The sequence below is a fragment of the Protopterus annectens genome, chromosome 9.part0 (assembly GCF_019279795.1).
Source record: "Protopterus annectens isolate FY-2018-M chromosome 9.part0, PAN1.0, whole genome shotgun sequence".
NCBI classification, from domain to species: domain Eukaryota; kingdom Metazoa; phylum Chordata; order Ceratodontiformes; family Protopteridae; genus Protopterus; species Protopterus annectens.
This window is the reverse complement of record NC_056743.1, coordinates 718876458-718892986: the sequence shown is the minus strand read 5'-3', so window position 1 is coordinate 718892986 and position 16529 is coordinate 718876458. Positions and strand designations below refer to the sequence as shown.

At 43.4% G+C, this 16529-nt stretch overlaps 1 protein-coding gene across 1 annotated transcript in view; it reads left to right on the top strand.

The window, feature by feature from the left end:
* Positions 1 to 16529, top strand: part of LOC122810579 (1-aminocyclopropane-1-carboxylate synthase-like protein 1) — a 790733-nt gene that overhangs the window by 670919 nt on the left and 103285 nt on the right. Inside the window, exon 17 of the mRNA XM_044082158.1 lies at positions 13687 to 13840. Coding sequence (XP_043938093.1) covers positions 13687 to 13840 — 154 coding nt within the window. The remainder of the gene's footprint in view (positions 1 to 13686; positions 13841 to 16529) is intronic.

The following is a 16529-nucleotide window of genomic DNA, read 5'->3' as shown; positions in this document are numbered from 1 at the left end:
TTCTATCTTTGCAGAAAAGATCAAGGTAAACCTATAGATGTTCTTCGTGTTTCACTGTTGCAGTCATCACATTTGGGTTATCCTGCTAGCGGTAGCCCTCAGTCGGCCTGAATACCAGAGCCTTAGTATTTCTGCGTTGGTTGCTATCGCTCCAGGACTGACGTCAGGTCATCAGTGGTATAAAGTCAGGCAGCCAATGCCATTACATCAGTCTTTATTGCTGAGGAGCCCAAAGCAGAAGCAGTTCACACGAGTGCTGGTCGGCCGCTGAGTTTCATTTCCGAATTGAAGATGAAGTCTTCTAAAGCTAAGTACCCCATTGGGTATCCTTTTTTCTTGCTCTAACCATTGTCAGAAAAAGTTAACAATTGTCTCGCCTGTGGAAAGCAAATACCACACCGAGACTTCCATTCTTATTGCGTCACCTGTTTAGGCCCAGACCACAACATACCTTGCTGTCGCTTTTGTGCTTTTTGTATAGATATATATATATATATATATATATATATATATATATATATATATATATATTTTTTTTTTTTTTTATACATGCATATATATTCATTTTATATAATTCAGTAGTTTTTTATATCTTTTTGCTTTATTCTGTCCATGATTGTGAACTGCTTCATTGTTTGATTTTATAATTAATGAGTTGATTGTTGTGATTGGCTGCTATGTGCTTTTTGTTTAGTTTAAATAGTGGCTGTGATAGTAGTTGTTTTATGGTCTGATGAAGCTATATAGTGAAAGCGTTTACCTTTTGTTGACTACAGTAAAGGAGATTTTATATGTCTTTTGTATATACTTGGATTTCTTGTGCTTGCCACCTGAATTATTTGAGCTGCCTTATCTTTTGGATTATTTGAACTGCCTTATCTCTTGAGTTCTTGTTTGGAACTAGAGTTTCTTGTTTGCCTGGCTCCATCTGTAGTTAGTTTACAGCCGGCTTTTGATTTATTTATTCCTACTTAACAACGGAGGACTTACCACTTGGATTCCACTATCTTGTTCTTGTTGCTTTTTTGCTTTGTTCAACGCCAGAACTATACATCGTTGGGCCCTTATTGTAGCTAAATATTTTCGCTCTCCGTCCCCGTATTCCGATATGGCTTCTGTAAGCCATCCAGCTAACAATCTTCCAAAAAAAGTAAGGATAAAGACAGAGACAGACCGTACAGGTCCAAAACTGCCGACGATGCTTCCATTAAACTAGTCTTCAGTTCTCCAATCCTCAGTGAGGCACTTTTGCAGTCCCTGATGCCCACTTCAATGGATACGCAGGCCTCTACCGAGACCCATTCGGAGTCCGGTGTGCCGCGAGACTTTTCTTTGACTAAGGATCATGTGGATATCTCTACCTTAGACGGGTCCGGAACTGCTGTGCAGGTGCTGGCTTCTGAGGCAGTTCTTCACTCAACCGATGTTCGACTCAAACTGACGACTTTTTTAACCAAAACTGCCACGTTTCTTAGGCAACTACACCTAGAAAACCGACGACCAAAGTGCATGCACCTGCTCCCATGCCACAAAAACAAATGCTTAGAATGGCCGAAGACCTTATTACACTGATTAGGGGAAGTCAGCCTTCCCCTGCTATGAGAAAAAGAGACCACTCCCCTACAGCTTCTACAAACCAGGAGTCCGATGACTTTAAGATTTCTGATTATGAAGACATGCCCTTGTCTGCTTATGAGGATTCAGATTCAGAGGAATCCATTCCCTCTGCCTCACCTCCAGAGGATTTTTCTTTTGGTGAAACCTTGCATATCTTAAGAGAATATTTCCACTGGGAATGCCAAGACTATCCTCAGTCCCAAAAGAGACTCAGAGAATTTCTAGACTTGCCTCAGCACAGGCCTTTAGCAATTCCCCCTGTCCTGGATATTGTTGATGATGTCTTTATAGAATCCAGTCGTACTCCTGACACTTTACCTCCTGCCCCTAGGAAACCAGACAGGTACTACAGAGTACCTGCCACTCACAAATTCCTTTTTACGTGTCCTACTGCTGACCCAGAGATCATTTCCCAGAGGCCTAAAGGTATCAAGGCAACTACAGCCAAGAATCCCACCCCTTTGGAGAGGGATTCCAGAGCTTTGGATAGATGGGGTAAGAAGGTTTATACCTCTACTAATCTTGCTATTAGGGCATTGACTTGCAACATATTATGGAATTTATCAAACAAAAAGTGGCATCCTTTACAGACTGTGCAGAAAATAAAGAATTGCTGCAAGCCAAGTCAACAAGCATACCTTACAGTGTGGTTTTGATGCCCTAGAAGCATCTTGCAGGGCAGCGGTCACTGGCTCTATACTGAGAAGACATGCTTGGCTGAAGGAGCAGACCTTGCCAGACCATGTCAAGTCAAAGTTACTAGATGCTCCTTTGAACAAGGACAGTTTGTTAGGCACCAAAGCAGAAGAGGTTCTTAAAAAGATGGAAGAAAAAGCCAAGTCTATGCAGACTGTTAAAGAATTCTTACAAATGCAACCCCTTAGATTCAGTAGGCATTGCCCTTCCAAACACTGGTCCTTCCCAGCCCCCTCCAGGGCTTCTCAAATCAGACACAGGGGAAACAGACCACCCAGACTACAGTCTCAGATTATGCAGAGATCAAAGCAATGGAGTGCTCCCACCCCTAAAGCAGGAAGTGGTAAGCCACCTCCCTACGGAAAAAAACTCAAAATGACTTCCTTACTCCACTCCACAGCCCTGCCCAATTGTTTGTGCCCCTAGGAGGAAAACTTACCCTTCATGCAAAAAACTGGATATCCATCACACAGGACCAGTGGGTCCTCAACATTGTAGATCAGGGGTACAAATTTTATTTCCATTCACTGCCAACCCCAAGCGGGTTTCCAGACCTTCCTCCAAACCAGTGGGCAGAGGTTCAAAACCAAATAGCTTCCCTGCTCAATGTCCGAGTTATTCCAGTAACTGTTCCAGTAGAACAGAGGGGTCAAGGATTCTACTCCAGACTCATCCTGGTACCCAGGAAAGTAGGCTCTTGGTAACCAATCCTGGCTCTTTCAGTTCTCAACACCTTCCTGGTGGTACCAACATTTAAAATGCTTACCCTGCAACAGCTACTTCCTATGCTAGCCAAGGATGCCTGGTTAGTCACCATAGACTTAAAAGAAGCCTATCTGCACATCCCTATAAGGGAGTCATGCAGGAAGTATCTACATTTCAGGCCAGGTTCTATGCATTATCAGTTCTCTGCACTTCCTTTTGGCTTATCTACTGCGCCCAGAGTTTTCACAAAATGCCTGGCTCCAGCCATTGCATACTGCAGGCAGAGAAATATCCAAATTTACCCAGACTTGGACTACTGCCTGATTCAGGCAGACAGTCAGGAATTGCTGTTGCAGCACCTGACATTTGTAAAACACCTTTTCACTTCCTTGGGGTACACCATCAACAAAAAGAAATCAAAACTGGCACCCAATCAAAAAATTGTATTCCTGGGAGCAAGCTTGGCACAACATCCCAGATGGCATTCCTGACTTCAGAAAAACAAGTCTATCTGACAGCCTACTTCAAACAAATGGCCACCAGAACCCAGCTATCCACAAGAAAAATACTGCAGGCCCTAGGGTTTCAGCTAGAAGAGTGTGTGAGCTACAAACACTTATGACTGTGGAACCCTTCATTATTTTCCATGCTGACAGGGTTTCCCTCAGGACTAACCCTTCCTTTATGCTTAAAGTGGTGTCTAGTTTGGCTCTCAACCAATCCATCCATTTGCCAACTTTCTTCCCTAATCCTCAAAATAAAGGGGAAAGGATCCTGCACTCCTTTATGTGCACAGACAGCTCAGATTCTTCCTTAATAGGACTTAGTTCTTTGGAAAATCTGACCAGTTACTAGTCAGCTTTGCAACAGGGGCAGAGGGCATGGCCATTTCAAAACAAACAATTTCCAAATGGATAGCACACTACATCCATGTCTGCTACAAGCACCATGGGAAACCACCCCCCTCAGGGGGTCAGAACACATTCCACTAGGGCAGCATATACCTCTACAGCATTTCTCTGGGGAGTCCCTGCCAGGGACATCCTGGAAGCTGCTACCTGGAGTTCTGTACACACCTTCACCAATCATTACCACCTGCCTATCTTTTCCAAATCCAGGGCAGATTTTGCAACAGTAGTCCTGCAAGGCATACTAGCCAGCTCTAACTCTTCTTGACTGCCTCCACCCTTTGTCAGCTTTAGTAATCCACCCAAGTGTGATGACTGCAACAGTGAAACACGAAGAACATAGTACAGTTGTGTACGCTTACCGTAAATTTAGATGTTCGAATGTATTCACTGTTGCAGTCCTGGTTTCCCTCCCTCCAGCCCCCTGTTTTCTCTCTCTCTCTCTCTCTCCTCTCTATGGCTATTGCTCACCCATTTCAGGGGTATTGGTATTTACTTTTTACTAATGGTGTTTTCCCCACCATAACTTAACTCCCTATTTGGGGGGCTCCTGACATTTGGGGCAAGAAAAACTGATGTAATGGCGTCGGCTGCCTGTTTTTATACCCCCTGGCGACCTGACTTCAGTCCTGGAGCGATAGCGTCCGACGCAGAAATACTAAGTCTCTGGTATTCGGGCCGATTGAGGGCTAACCTGCATGCAGATAACCCAAGTGTGATGACTGCAACAGTGAATACACTTGAACATCTACATTTATGGTGTGTACACAACTGTACTTTGTGGATGATGACTTTATGGAATCTACTTTGACTCCTGACACCCTTCCTCCTGCTACCAGGAAACCTGACAGGTATTACAGAGTCCCTGACTCTCATAAATTTATTTTCAAAAATCCTACTGCTGACCCAGAGGTCATCTCCCAAGGACCTAAAGGAATTAAAGCAACCACAGCTAAGAATCCCACCCCCACGGACAGGGATTCCTGATCTTTAGACAGATGGGGTACAAAAGTATACACCTCTGCAACTCTTGCCATTAGAGCACTAAATTGTCAGTTCCACATGCTGAAATACCACCAACATACCATGGAACTCCTCAAACAAAAAATATCTACTTTTCCTGCTTGTGCAGAAAATAAAGAATTACAAGATCTTATGCATTCTGCAAGCCAAGTTACTAAACGCACCTTGCAATGTGGTTTAGACGCCCTAGAAGCATCCTGCAGAGCAGCAGTCACTGGTTCTGTACTTAGAAGGCATGCTTGGTTTAAGGAACAGACGTTACCAGACCATGTCAAATCAAAACTATTGGACGCACCATTGAACAAACACAATTTGTTTGGCACCAAGGCAAAAGAGGTCTTAAAAAAGATGGAAGAAAAAGCTAAATCTTTGCAGACAGTTAAAGACGTCTTACAGGTCCAGCCTCCGAGGTTCAGTAGGCATTGCTCATCCAAGCACTGGTCCTTTCCGGCCCCTTCCAAGCCAGCTCAGCCAAGACCTAGGGGAAGCAGACCCCCCCCCAAGACAGCAGTCCCAGGGAATGCAGAGATCTAAGCAATGGAGTTCCTCCACTTCAAAAACAGGGAGTGCTATGCCACCCCCTTATGGAAAGAACTCACAGTGACTTTACACCTCCACCTCTTAACTCTGCCCACCTGCTTGTGCCCCTAGGAGGAAAACTGTCCTTCCATGCAAACAACTGGGCCTCTATTACCAATGACCGATGGGTCCTCAACATAGTGTCCCAGCGATACAAATTTTATTCCCACACTCTGTCAACCCCAAAAGGGTTCCCAGATCTTCCTCCAAACCAGTGGGCAGAGGCCAAAAACAAGTCCGTTCCCTGCTCTCCATGAGGGCAATACAGCCTGTTCCTGCAGACCAGATAGGCCAATGTTTTTATTCCAGGCTTTTCCTGGTACCCAGAAAAGAGGGCACGTGGCACCCAGTCCTCGATCTATCAATTCTAAACACCTTCATGGTGATACCAAAATTCACAATGCTCACCCTCCAGCAGCAGCTTCTTATGCTTTCCAGGGATGCTTGGTTAGCCGCCCTAGACCTAAAAGAGGCCTACCTACACATCCCAATCAGGGAATCTTGCAGCAAATATCTATGTTTCAGGGCAGGATCTATGCACTTTCAGTTCTCTGCGCTTCCCTTTGGCTTATCCACTGCTCCCAGAGTTTTCACAAAATGCCTGCCTTCAGCCATTGCTTTTTGCAGACAAAGAAATATTCAAATTTACCCCTACTTAGACAACTGCCTGATTCAGGCAGACAGTCAGGAAAAGCTGTTACAGCACCTGATCTTTGTAAAGGACCTGCTGACCTCCCTGGGGTATACTGTAAATGAAAAGAAATCAAAACTAGTCCCCATTCAAAAAATTGTATTCCTGGGAGCAAGCCTGGACACAGCATCCCAGATGGCATTCCTTACTCCAGAAAAACAAGCCTACCTGACAGGCTACTTCTCTCAACTAGCCACCAAAATCCAGTTATCCGCAAGGAAAATCCTGTAAGCTCTAGGGTTCATGGCCTCTTGCATTCTACTCATTCCATATGCCACTGCATATGAGGAAACTACAATGGTACCTAAAAAGCCTATGGTGTCAACACTCTCCAGACCTGGAAACTATCATACCTATGATACCCAGTCTAAGGAAAGATTTTCTTTGGTGGGCAGCAGCATGCAACCACAAGGGTCTTCCCTTCTCACAACCCCACGCCACCCAGACCCTCACCACAGACGCATCAGATTATGCCTGGGGTGCACACCTGGACGGCAGATAAATTCAGGGCCATTGGAGCCCAAATCAAATACATCTGCACATCAGCCAAAAAAGATGCTAGCTGTTCAGCACGCTCTGACAGCTTTCAGACCCCTACTCTCCCCAGGGCCACTAGTGATCAAAACAGACACCACCAGTGATGTGATATATCAACAAGCAGGGGGAAATTACCTCTTATCCTCTCTGCAGGCTCGCCATGAGCCTTTGGCACATGGCTTCAGCCATGCAAATAACACCTGCTAGCACAATTCCTGCCAGGCTTCGTAAACTCTCTGGCAGACAACTTAAGCAGAAACCTGCTAGACCCACATGAGTGGCAGCTAGACCACAGAACCTTCAACCTTGTAACCCAGAAATGGAGCACCCCGAAGGTGGATCTCTTTGTCTCCCACAACAATCACCAGCTCAGCAAATTCTGTACCAGGGAATCTCACAAGGCCTGGAAAGTGGTTGCTGTATCCGTTCAATGGTTAAACCTCTTGATCTATGCATTTCCCCTTCTCCCACAAATCAAGGGTACTGCTCAAAATAGGGGAGAAAAAAAACAAGGGCAATCTTGATTGCCCCAGACTGGCCACACCAGCACTGGTACCCACTGCTGCGCAGCCTGTCACCCCTGCCACCATGGCACCTACCTCAGATCCCAACTTGCCTGACTCAGAAGAATGGAGAATTCATGTATCCGCAATTGCAGACCCTAAACCTGGCAGCCTGGCTTTTACCCTGACCTCTCCTCCAGCTGCCAGCCAAGCAAACAAGTCCTGGATGTTATACATGAGGCCAGATGCCCCAGCACTAGAAATTTCTTCGCTGACAAGTGGAAAAGGTTTTGCACCTGGATCCAGGCTAAAGGAGCTGAAACAGCACAGCCCTCCCTACCTCTCATCCTGGATTATCTAGCAGACCTACTATATAGGGGTCTATCCTTCTCTTCTATTAAAATTCCTTCCTCTGCCATCTTTGCTCATTACAGCACAGAGCCACCTCTCTTCTCACACCCTCTCATCAAACAGTTCCTAAGAGGAGCTAACATTTTAAGGCCACCCAGAAGAGCTCCTACCCCAGCTTGGGACCTTAATGTTGTCTTGGAAAAGCCCACCCCCTTTGAGCCTGCAGCTTCAGCAGAGTTAAAATTCCTCTCTTGGAAAACAGCCTTGCTTCTGGCCATGACTTCAGCTAGAAGAGTTTCAGAGCTACAAGCACTTGTGGCTGTAGAGCCCTTCATCATTTTCCATATTGACAGTGTCTCCCTCAGGACTAACCCAACTTTCATGCTTAAAGTGGTGTCCGGTGTGGCTCTCAACCAATTTATTCATTTGCCCACCTTTTTCCCTAACCCACAAAACAAGGGGGAAATAATTCTGCATTCTCTAGATGTGCACAGACAGCTCAGATTCTACCTGGGTAGGACTAAATCTTTTAGGAAAACTGACCAATTGCTAGTCAGCTTTGCAGCAGGGGCAAGGGCAAGGCCATATCCAAACAATCAATCTCCAAATGGATGGCACACTGCATCCATTTCTGCTACAAACACCACAGGAAACCACCCCCTAAAGGGGTCAGGACACATTCCACTAGGGCAGCCTCCACCTCTACAGCTTTTCTCAGAGGGTCCCTACCAGGGACATACTGGAGGCTGCAACATGGACTTCTGTTCATACCTTCACCAAGCATTACCACCAGTCTATCTTCTCCAAATCCAGGGCAGGTTTTGCAACCGCAGTCTTGCAGGACATCCTAGCCAGCCCCCAGTCTTCTTGACTGCTTCCACCCTTTTCTTCAGCTTTGGGAATCGACCCAAGTGTGATGACTGCAGCAGTGAAACACGAAGAACATAGTACAGTTGTGTACACTTCCCATAAATGTAGATGCTTGAGTGTATTCACTGTTGCAGTCCTGGTTTCCCACCCTCCACCCTCCTTGTTCATAGGTAGGTACTAGGCTATCGGCCCTAGGGCCTATACAAGCCTAGCCAAAAAAGTACCTTGGCTTTTGCCACTCAAGAAAATTATTTTCCTGTGCCCCTGTCAAGCAGAGCCACAGAGGTGATCCCAGGGGTGAATTTCCTATTTCCCATCCAGTCATCAAGATTTTTCTTGAAGAGTGCTAATGAGGAGCTTTATTTGATATAGACAAGTAGTTTGTTCGAGTATGGGTAGTCTCTGGGACAGGAATCTATCCCAGCATGTTCTGTTTATTGTGGTGGCAAGGTTTAGGTACCTAGAGCATATAGCTCGGAAGGATTGGGACTTCTTTAAGTGGAGAATGTCCAACAGCTCTGGGTTTGACATAGCTTTGTATGTTAGGCAGAGATCGCCTCTTAGTAGACAATATGCGACGGAGTAAAGCAGGAGTTTTTTGAGACAGTCTGCATAGGGCATCTGTTTGAGGCCGGTAATTGTTGTAGATGTCTTGTGAGGTACATACCAAAAGGGGCGCTGTACTCTATAATGGGTCTAATGAGTGATGAGTTGAGGGGAACAATAACCTCTTTTTTCCTGGATGAGAAACCTTTTGTGATGAGGTGTGCCATGTAGAAGGATTTCCTGAATAATGTGGCGATGTAATTATCAAAGGAGAGACTACTCTCCACCTGTGTCCAAGGTCTCTTATCACACTTCTGGTGTTAAGTAGACTACCACCTATGTGGTAGCTCATGGGTACAGAGTTTTTACCAAAGGGGATGACCATGCACTTTTTAGCATTGAGCTTGAGGCCATGGCTTTGACACCAGGCATCTGTCTCAGTGAGGCCCTTTTGTAGGATGTCCACATTGTTAGGAGTTTCAATTATGGCTCCTAGTTTGCAGTCATCTGTGAACTTCGTTAGCCAAAGACCTTCTGTGTTATTCTGTACTTCAGAAAAGTAAATACAAACAGGAGAGAACCCAGGACTGATCCCTGTGGTTACTCCACTTGTCACTGGTCTGAAGTCGGATTTGGAGTCTGCTACTTTCACAGTGTGGGTTCTGTCAGTGAGCCAGTTGGCAGTCCATCTTGTGACATAGGGATTTATACCTAGTTTAGTGAGTTTATCTATAATTCCAGAGTGGGGGGATGGTGTCAAAAGCCTTGGCGAGATCTAGATAGGCTGTTTGAACCACCGTGCCCTCGTTTACGGCTTTGGTGACTGCTTCAAAAAAGTCTATCAGGTTTAGGAGACATGATCTGCCTTTTACAAACCCGAACTGGGTGGGGTCCAGAGTTTGGAGTTTACTAATGTCTTTGTTTATAAGTTCCATTGCCTTGCAGACTAGGCTCATTAGGCTAATGTGGTGGTAGTTCCCAGGATCCGTGGTGGCTCCCCTTTGTGGAGTGGGATAAGCATTGCGGTGCGCCATTCAGTGGGCACAAAGCCTGAGGTGAGGCTATGATTCAACATGGTGCTTAGGTGGGGTGCCAGTTCATTCTGTAGTTCATGTAGAACACAACCTGGTATGTTGTCAGGTCCCATGGTTGCTGTGTTCTTGGCATTGGAGAGTGTGTTTTTTACCTGTGCAGCCATGATTACAGGAACTTTGCATTCTTCCGATACAGAGATGGGCCCTTTAGGGGGTGGGGGGGGGGGTAAAGTTAGCACTGAACCTATCTGCCAGGATGTTGGCAATATCAGTTGGTTCTGTATATTTAGTGCCATTGTGCTGTAACTCAGAGCAGATCTGGGTGTTGCCTTTGAGATTCTTGACATAGCTATAGAATGCTTTGTGGTTGACTTTAGAATCGGTGGCGATTTTGTTTTTGTAACTAGCTTTGGAGGATTTTATGAGGGATCTCAACTTCTTACTGAAGCTGTCCAGGAAATTCCTCCAATCATGGAATTTTACTCTTTTTTGCAACAGTTTCTTTCTTCTGTTGTAGGGTTTGTTTTTTGGCAGGGGACCACCAGATTGGCTTCCTTTTTTTGGAGGATGGCATCTTGGTTCTGTTAGGGATAGCACGATCCATGCACTTGTATAAGTGCTTGTAAAGTGCATTTGTGTAGGATTCAGCAGTCATACCTCTATTGTCCGTCTGCATGGGTGTCGTGAAGTTTGCCACTTCTGTCTTAAGAAGCGTGAAGTTAGCTTTGGAGGAATTTTTTTACGGTAGTTTACCTAATAGGGGTGGGGGCGGGATGTGGATGTCTAGGCTGATTAGATTGTGGTCGGATCTGACCAACAAGGAATTGACCTCTGGTGTGGAACACTGGTAGCCCATGTTGGTAATGACCAGGTCTAGGTTATTGCTGCCCCTGGTGGGGGTGTGGATAAGTTGATTCAAGGCGAGGCATTAGAATTTATAAATTCCAGAAAACGTTGAGCAAAAGAGTTTGTACATGAGTAGCTTTCCAAGTTAATGGTGGGGTTGTTGAAATCGCCCATTATTAGAGTGTTGGGTTGTACCCTAATATTTTCTAGTGTATCAAGAAATGAGGAGAGGGAATCCTGGGGCATGGTGGGGGATCTGTAGCAAGTTACAATTTGGATTGCGATGTTGCCCAGAGTTAGTTGCACTTGGATAATCTCGGATGCATTATGCTGAGCAACTAGCCTGGCAATGTGGATATCCTTAATAACCGAGTTCCTTAGTTGGGGGCTCCTGACAGTTGGGGCAAGAAAAACTGATGTAATGGCGTCGGCTGCCTGATTTTATACCACTGACGACCTGAGGTCAATCCTGGAGCGACAGCAACCGACGCAGATATACTAAGCCTCTGGTATTCGGGCCAACTGAGGGCTACCCTGGCAGGATAACCCAAGTGTGATGACTGCAACAATGAAAACACTCGAACATCTACATTTATGGTAAGTGTACACAACTGTACTTTTATTGTCTTCTTAGTGCTAAAATCTGTGATGTCGTGCAATCCTTTCAGAGTAAGTAGTTTTGGATGCAAACGTATGTAGGTTGGGGCATGTTCACATTGCTGCAATAAGGGAGTGGAAAGAATTGGATACTGTAACTAAACATAACATTAGACTAGTTTTTTCATATGTATTTTTATGCTCATTTTAAGAGGAAGTTCCTGAATTTATGGAGTACAAACAATAACCTCGAGAAGGCCGCAAGGGACAGTGATGTACCATTTATGGATAGTTGACCACTTTTTTTTTTTTTTTTTTTTTATAAGTGCAGTAAATGTGTACCTAATGGGCTTTGTCTTACACATGAGGTTGGAAGAACTTTAGCATTTGCTTTATTGAGTGCTGTGTTGCAAAATAATGTTATATCAAGATAAACTAGAGTTAACCATATTAACAGAGATTTGCCTAAGGGAGGAAGATTTAGGTTATATTCATGAAACACATTGCACTTAAAAATCATCTTTAACATCTTGTATATTGACTGCCTTATCTTTAGTATGTCCTTACTATTTAAGACTGTTCACTGTTTAAATTGTATGCTTTCTGCTTGTATGCTAACCTTTTGAGACCAACCTCTGTGGTGTCTGTAACTCAAATATTTATATATGCGTAACACTGTTATTCCTATATTTGCAGTGTATCATTGGTCCAGGTCACACCAATCGGCTTTCCCAGTTATCAGATAAACATTAGGTGATCATGGGGAGAGACTGCAACTGTGCATATTAAGGGTAATATTTTATGGAAAAGGAAGAGGACTGCTTAGCAACATGAACTGCTTCAAGTGGTGGGCCTGGATGTTGCCATTTGGTACTCAGTTTTCACAGGGGTCTCCATGTACAGCCCTATGAGAGCTCATGTATGGGATTTGGAAGCTCTGTAAAACTGCACCCACACCCGTGTATGTAAAGGACTGTGTGTGTGTGTGTGTGCATATGTGAGTGTGTGTGCGTCTTCACATGTGCGCGTGCGTGTGTGGGTGCGTGCGTGCATGTGGTGTGTGTGTGCATGTGTGTGTGTGTGTGTGTGTGTGTGTGTGCAGTAGTCATGCTGAGTTTTGTCATTGCTGAGTCTGTGCTTGGTAATAAAGTGGATGACAATTGCTTTCACCTTGTGTGGGTTTTGTCAAAGTGTATATCACCAGCCATGGTCACAAAAACAACTGACGGAAGGATCTAGAATTGGAGATGCTTCTTAATATGCTAGAACAGAATTCTGTGTAGCTGTTCCTTTGGAAAAGTCTTTTTTTCAGTTGCATCATTTAAAAGAGTTAGGTGGTTGCAGAGTGCAAAATCCTTCACTTTTCTTTATATTTGTCAGTGTGTCAGAAGTAGAATGCCATTTTTTAATTTCATTCATCAATTCTATGTGTAAATAACTTTTAAAGCCTATCTGTGTATGCTGTGACTTCATGTCTTTGTTGAAATCACTATAATGCTCAGTCCACCTATCTTGTTAATAATTCACAGTCAAGTTAATGTTCCATATGTGTAACTAGATGTGATTCTCACAAAGAGCTACTGAAATGGAACAGTTTTACTTAATTGTAACATAATGTAACAAAATTTGTTCTAATATGGTTTATAAATGGTTGGCTGTATTTATGTAAATGGGACTAAGCTTGTATTTAAAATGCTGTAAATGCATTAATGTGCCATTAATTATCTAATGTTAATTTGGTCATTTGTTTCAAAAACAGACTTCTGCTCAGAAGTCGTATATGGGAAGTAATGGTAACAAAACAGCAAGGTAAGACTTAGGGCATTGCAGGCTGTGTGATAGTTATGCAGGAAGGATGAAGGGAGGGAGCATTTTCACAGGCTCGTAGACTGATAATGTTCACCTGAACTCTGGGTCTTACTCTGAAGAAATGGTAAGATCTTTGAACACAATACAGCAGTTATGTAAGGTAAAATCTGTCTCTTTTGGGGTGGCCTGTTATTGTTTGATTGAGATGTGGTTGCACAAATGAGTGTGTGTCACATTCACAAATATACCTATAATGCAAAATTATTCTTTTCTGAAATGTCCTTTGTTGTTCTCTACAAAACAGAGAAGGCCTTTTCAGTATTTCACATGGACACTGATAACTGTGTGTCTGTCTTTCCCCTAATTTTTCACAGTACTTGAAAACTCTCTCCTTTGAAGAGGAGCTACTTTTATGGAGGAGATTTGTCAATAACAAAGTCCTGATCATCTGTGGAAAGGCATTCGAGTGTTGTGAGCCTGGATGGTTCCGAATCATATTTTCGGACAAAACATACCGACTACAGTTAGGTGAGTAAGTTATTTGTCTCCCAGCTGAAAATTGAGAAACTGTTTTAGATACAGTAGTACAGCTAACATGTTTTTGTTTTCTGTTTATATTGTATTCTGCATCTCAGACTCTGCATTTTACTGTGACCCACTTTGTAGTATATTAAATGCCATGGTTGATTGTGTCAGAGCATTTTTTAAATAGCTATTTATTAGAATGTGTTGAAGTTATACATTATGGTATCACCCAAATTACAATTTCATCCAGTACTGATGTATGGTTTACAAACATTTATATCCATGTTCTATGTAGGTTATGAGAAAACTAATTCTCAGCTTGTTGGTACAATTATTTCTTCAAAATAGGAAAAAAAAAATCTTGAGGGGGGTATTCCATTGTCCTTCAGAACCAACACCTCTGGTAGAGACTGGAGTAGCAGCAGTGGGTTGTTGAAAACTTGGGGAGTGTGAGGACCTCTATGTATGAGCATGACCCATGGGGAAGTACACATTAGCTTACCAGTGGAAATGTTTAGCTAGTTAGACATTTATTTGCTTATTTTATTGTACTTATTTCATTTAATAACCATGTAGGTGGGCTGAACTAGTACTGGCTCTTTTTTCAGCCACAACTTCGTAATGCATTACTGACGTTACCAAGTCTTGAACAAGTAGTTTAGTTCAACATATGAATTTTGACATTTCAGTGCAGAAGGTTAAGGCAGTGAGCTGCTAAGTCTTAACATGTCCTCCTGCATTTGATTCTCTCATTTTCTGCTTTCAGGCTGTGTGATTATTAGGATGTTACTTAATAAGGTAGTGCTGCCAGATTGCGCCTGAAAGAAATACTTGGAATGGTGGAGTGTGACTCCATGATAGTTGGAGTCAGATCTATCTAGCTGTGAGCTACAAGTCATTTTAAACGGTTATTCTCTTCATATTTTCTTGTCCCAACTGCCCAGTGAAGCAGTATTTCTAGTCAACCTACAGAACATTTTTGTTTGTATGCTAATTTTTTGCTTCTTCTTTTGAACTAAAAATAGCATTCAGGTATGTTAAACCTGTTGCATGGCTCCCTGGACCAGACAAAAAAAGGTTTATAGGTGTATACTAGGCTAACAACTTCTAGGACCCTTAAAAGCTTAGCCATGCAACCTAAATCTGATCCACAAATTTGATTTATAGGGTGTGATTTAGTGACTGCCTCAGTCCGTCAGAGACCTAGGAGCCAGACCAGGGGTGAATTTCTGTTTACTTGTCCATTTGTCCAAGTTGTGCTTAAATAGGGACAGGGAGGAACTGATGTCCTCACTAGTTAGATCACATCACAAAGCATTCTCCCTTGAAATAAATATAAACGTAGAGCCCCCATGTAAACCCAAAACCTTTAAGAACTTTAATAAGGCAACCTATCACCTATTAAGTGATAGCTTAGCTAGTGTCCAAGCTCCGCAAGCCCAGAAACCACAGAAACCCATGTGGAGGCATTCACAAAAGCCCTCTATGACAGCATAAACAGCTGTATAAAAACAGCAGTACCAGACCAAAATAAGTGTAGGACAAACCACAAAAACAAGCCATCCTGGTGGACGCCTAATAAAAATAGGTGGTACAACAAAAGAAAATCCTGTCTAGAAGTAAGTGAGAATATGCACAACAGAGAAAACACTCCCTTATTGGTCTAAACAATCAAATCAGGGGACTATTCACATCTTCAAAAGAAAATTTTGAGGCAAAAATAGTGCCTCAAGCTAAGGATAACCATAAGGCATTTTTCAATTAGGTCCACACCTAACAATGTGCGCAGTTAGTTGTAGACCGCATCAGCTATACTCAGCCAGAAGATGTAGCAAATCTGCTGGCTGATAAATTCAGCTCAAATTTCACCTCCTCATCACCTCTAGTTACCCTTCAAGAAATACCCTCCACCATTCCTCTACCAGTTATCACCAAACAGCAGCATTCCATTGAGCTGTCTAAAGTACACAGATTCAGTGGGTCCCAACAAAATCCCAGAATGCCTCTTAAATAGTTTGAAACAAGACCTATCAGGCCTCCTAGGATCTGTTTAACCACAGCCTTCAGACTGGCTTTGCTCCTATGGAATGGAGGACAGCAACAGTCATCCCTCTACATAAAGGGGGACCATCAACAGATCATGGAAATTTAGCTGGTCTGATATGCAGTCCCATGGAAAGAGTAATCATAGACCTGATAAATAATGACATAGGAAATCTCCAAACACTTTAGTCAACCAGTGGTTATCTTTGTCAAGTGCAGGTTATACCTGCTCAGTCTGGTGGACTTCTTTGAGAAAGTCACTAGGGATGTGGATGAAGGTAAAATGCACTGTCTACCTTGATCTGGGCTAAGGCATTTGACACAATTCCCCACTCTGGTATTACAGATAAACTCACAAAACTGGGCATAAATTTCTGCATCACCAGATAGATACCCAAATGGCTTATAGATAGGATATGTTAGAGTGAGTGAATCCAGATTCAGCAAGAGGCCAGTTACTGTTGCTGGGACCTCTTCTTTTTGGAATATACTTCTCTGAAGTCAAGGCTAATGTAGAAGGCCTTTGGCTGATATGTTTGTTGACAACTCCAAATTGGGTGTAATCAGTAAATCCCCCAACAATGTAGATATCGTTTAGAATGGTCTGACTCAGCCATATGATTGATGCCAGCACTATGGCCTAAAACTA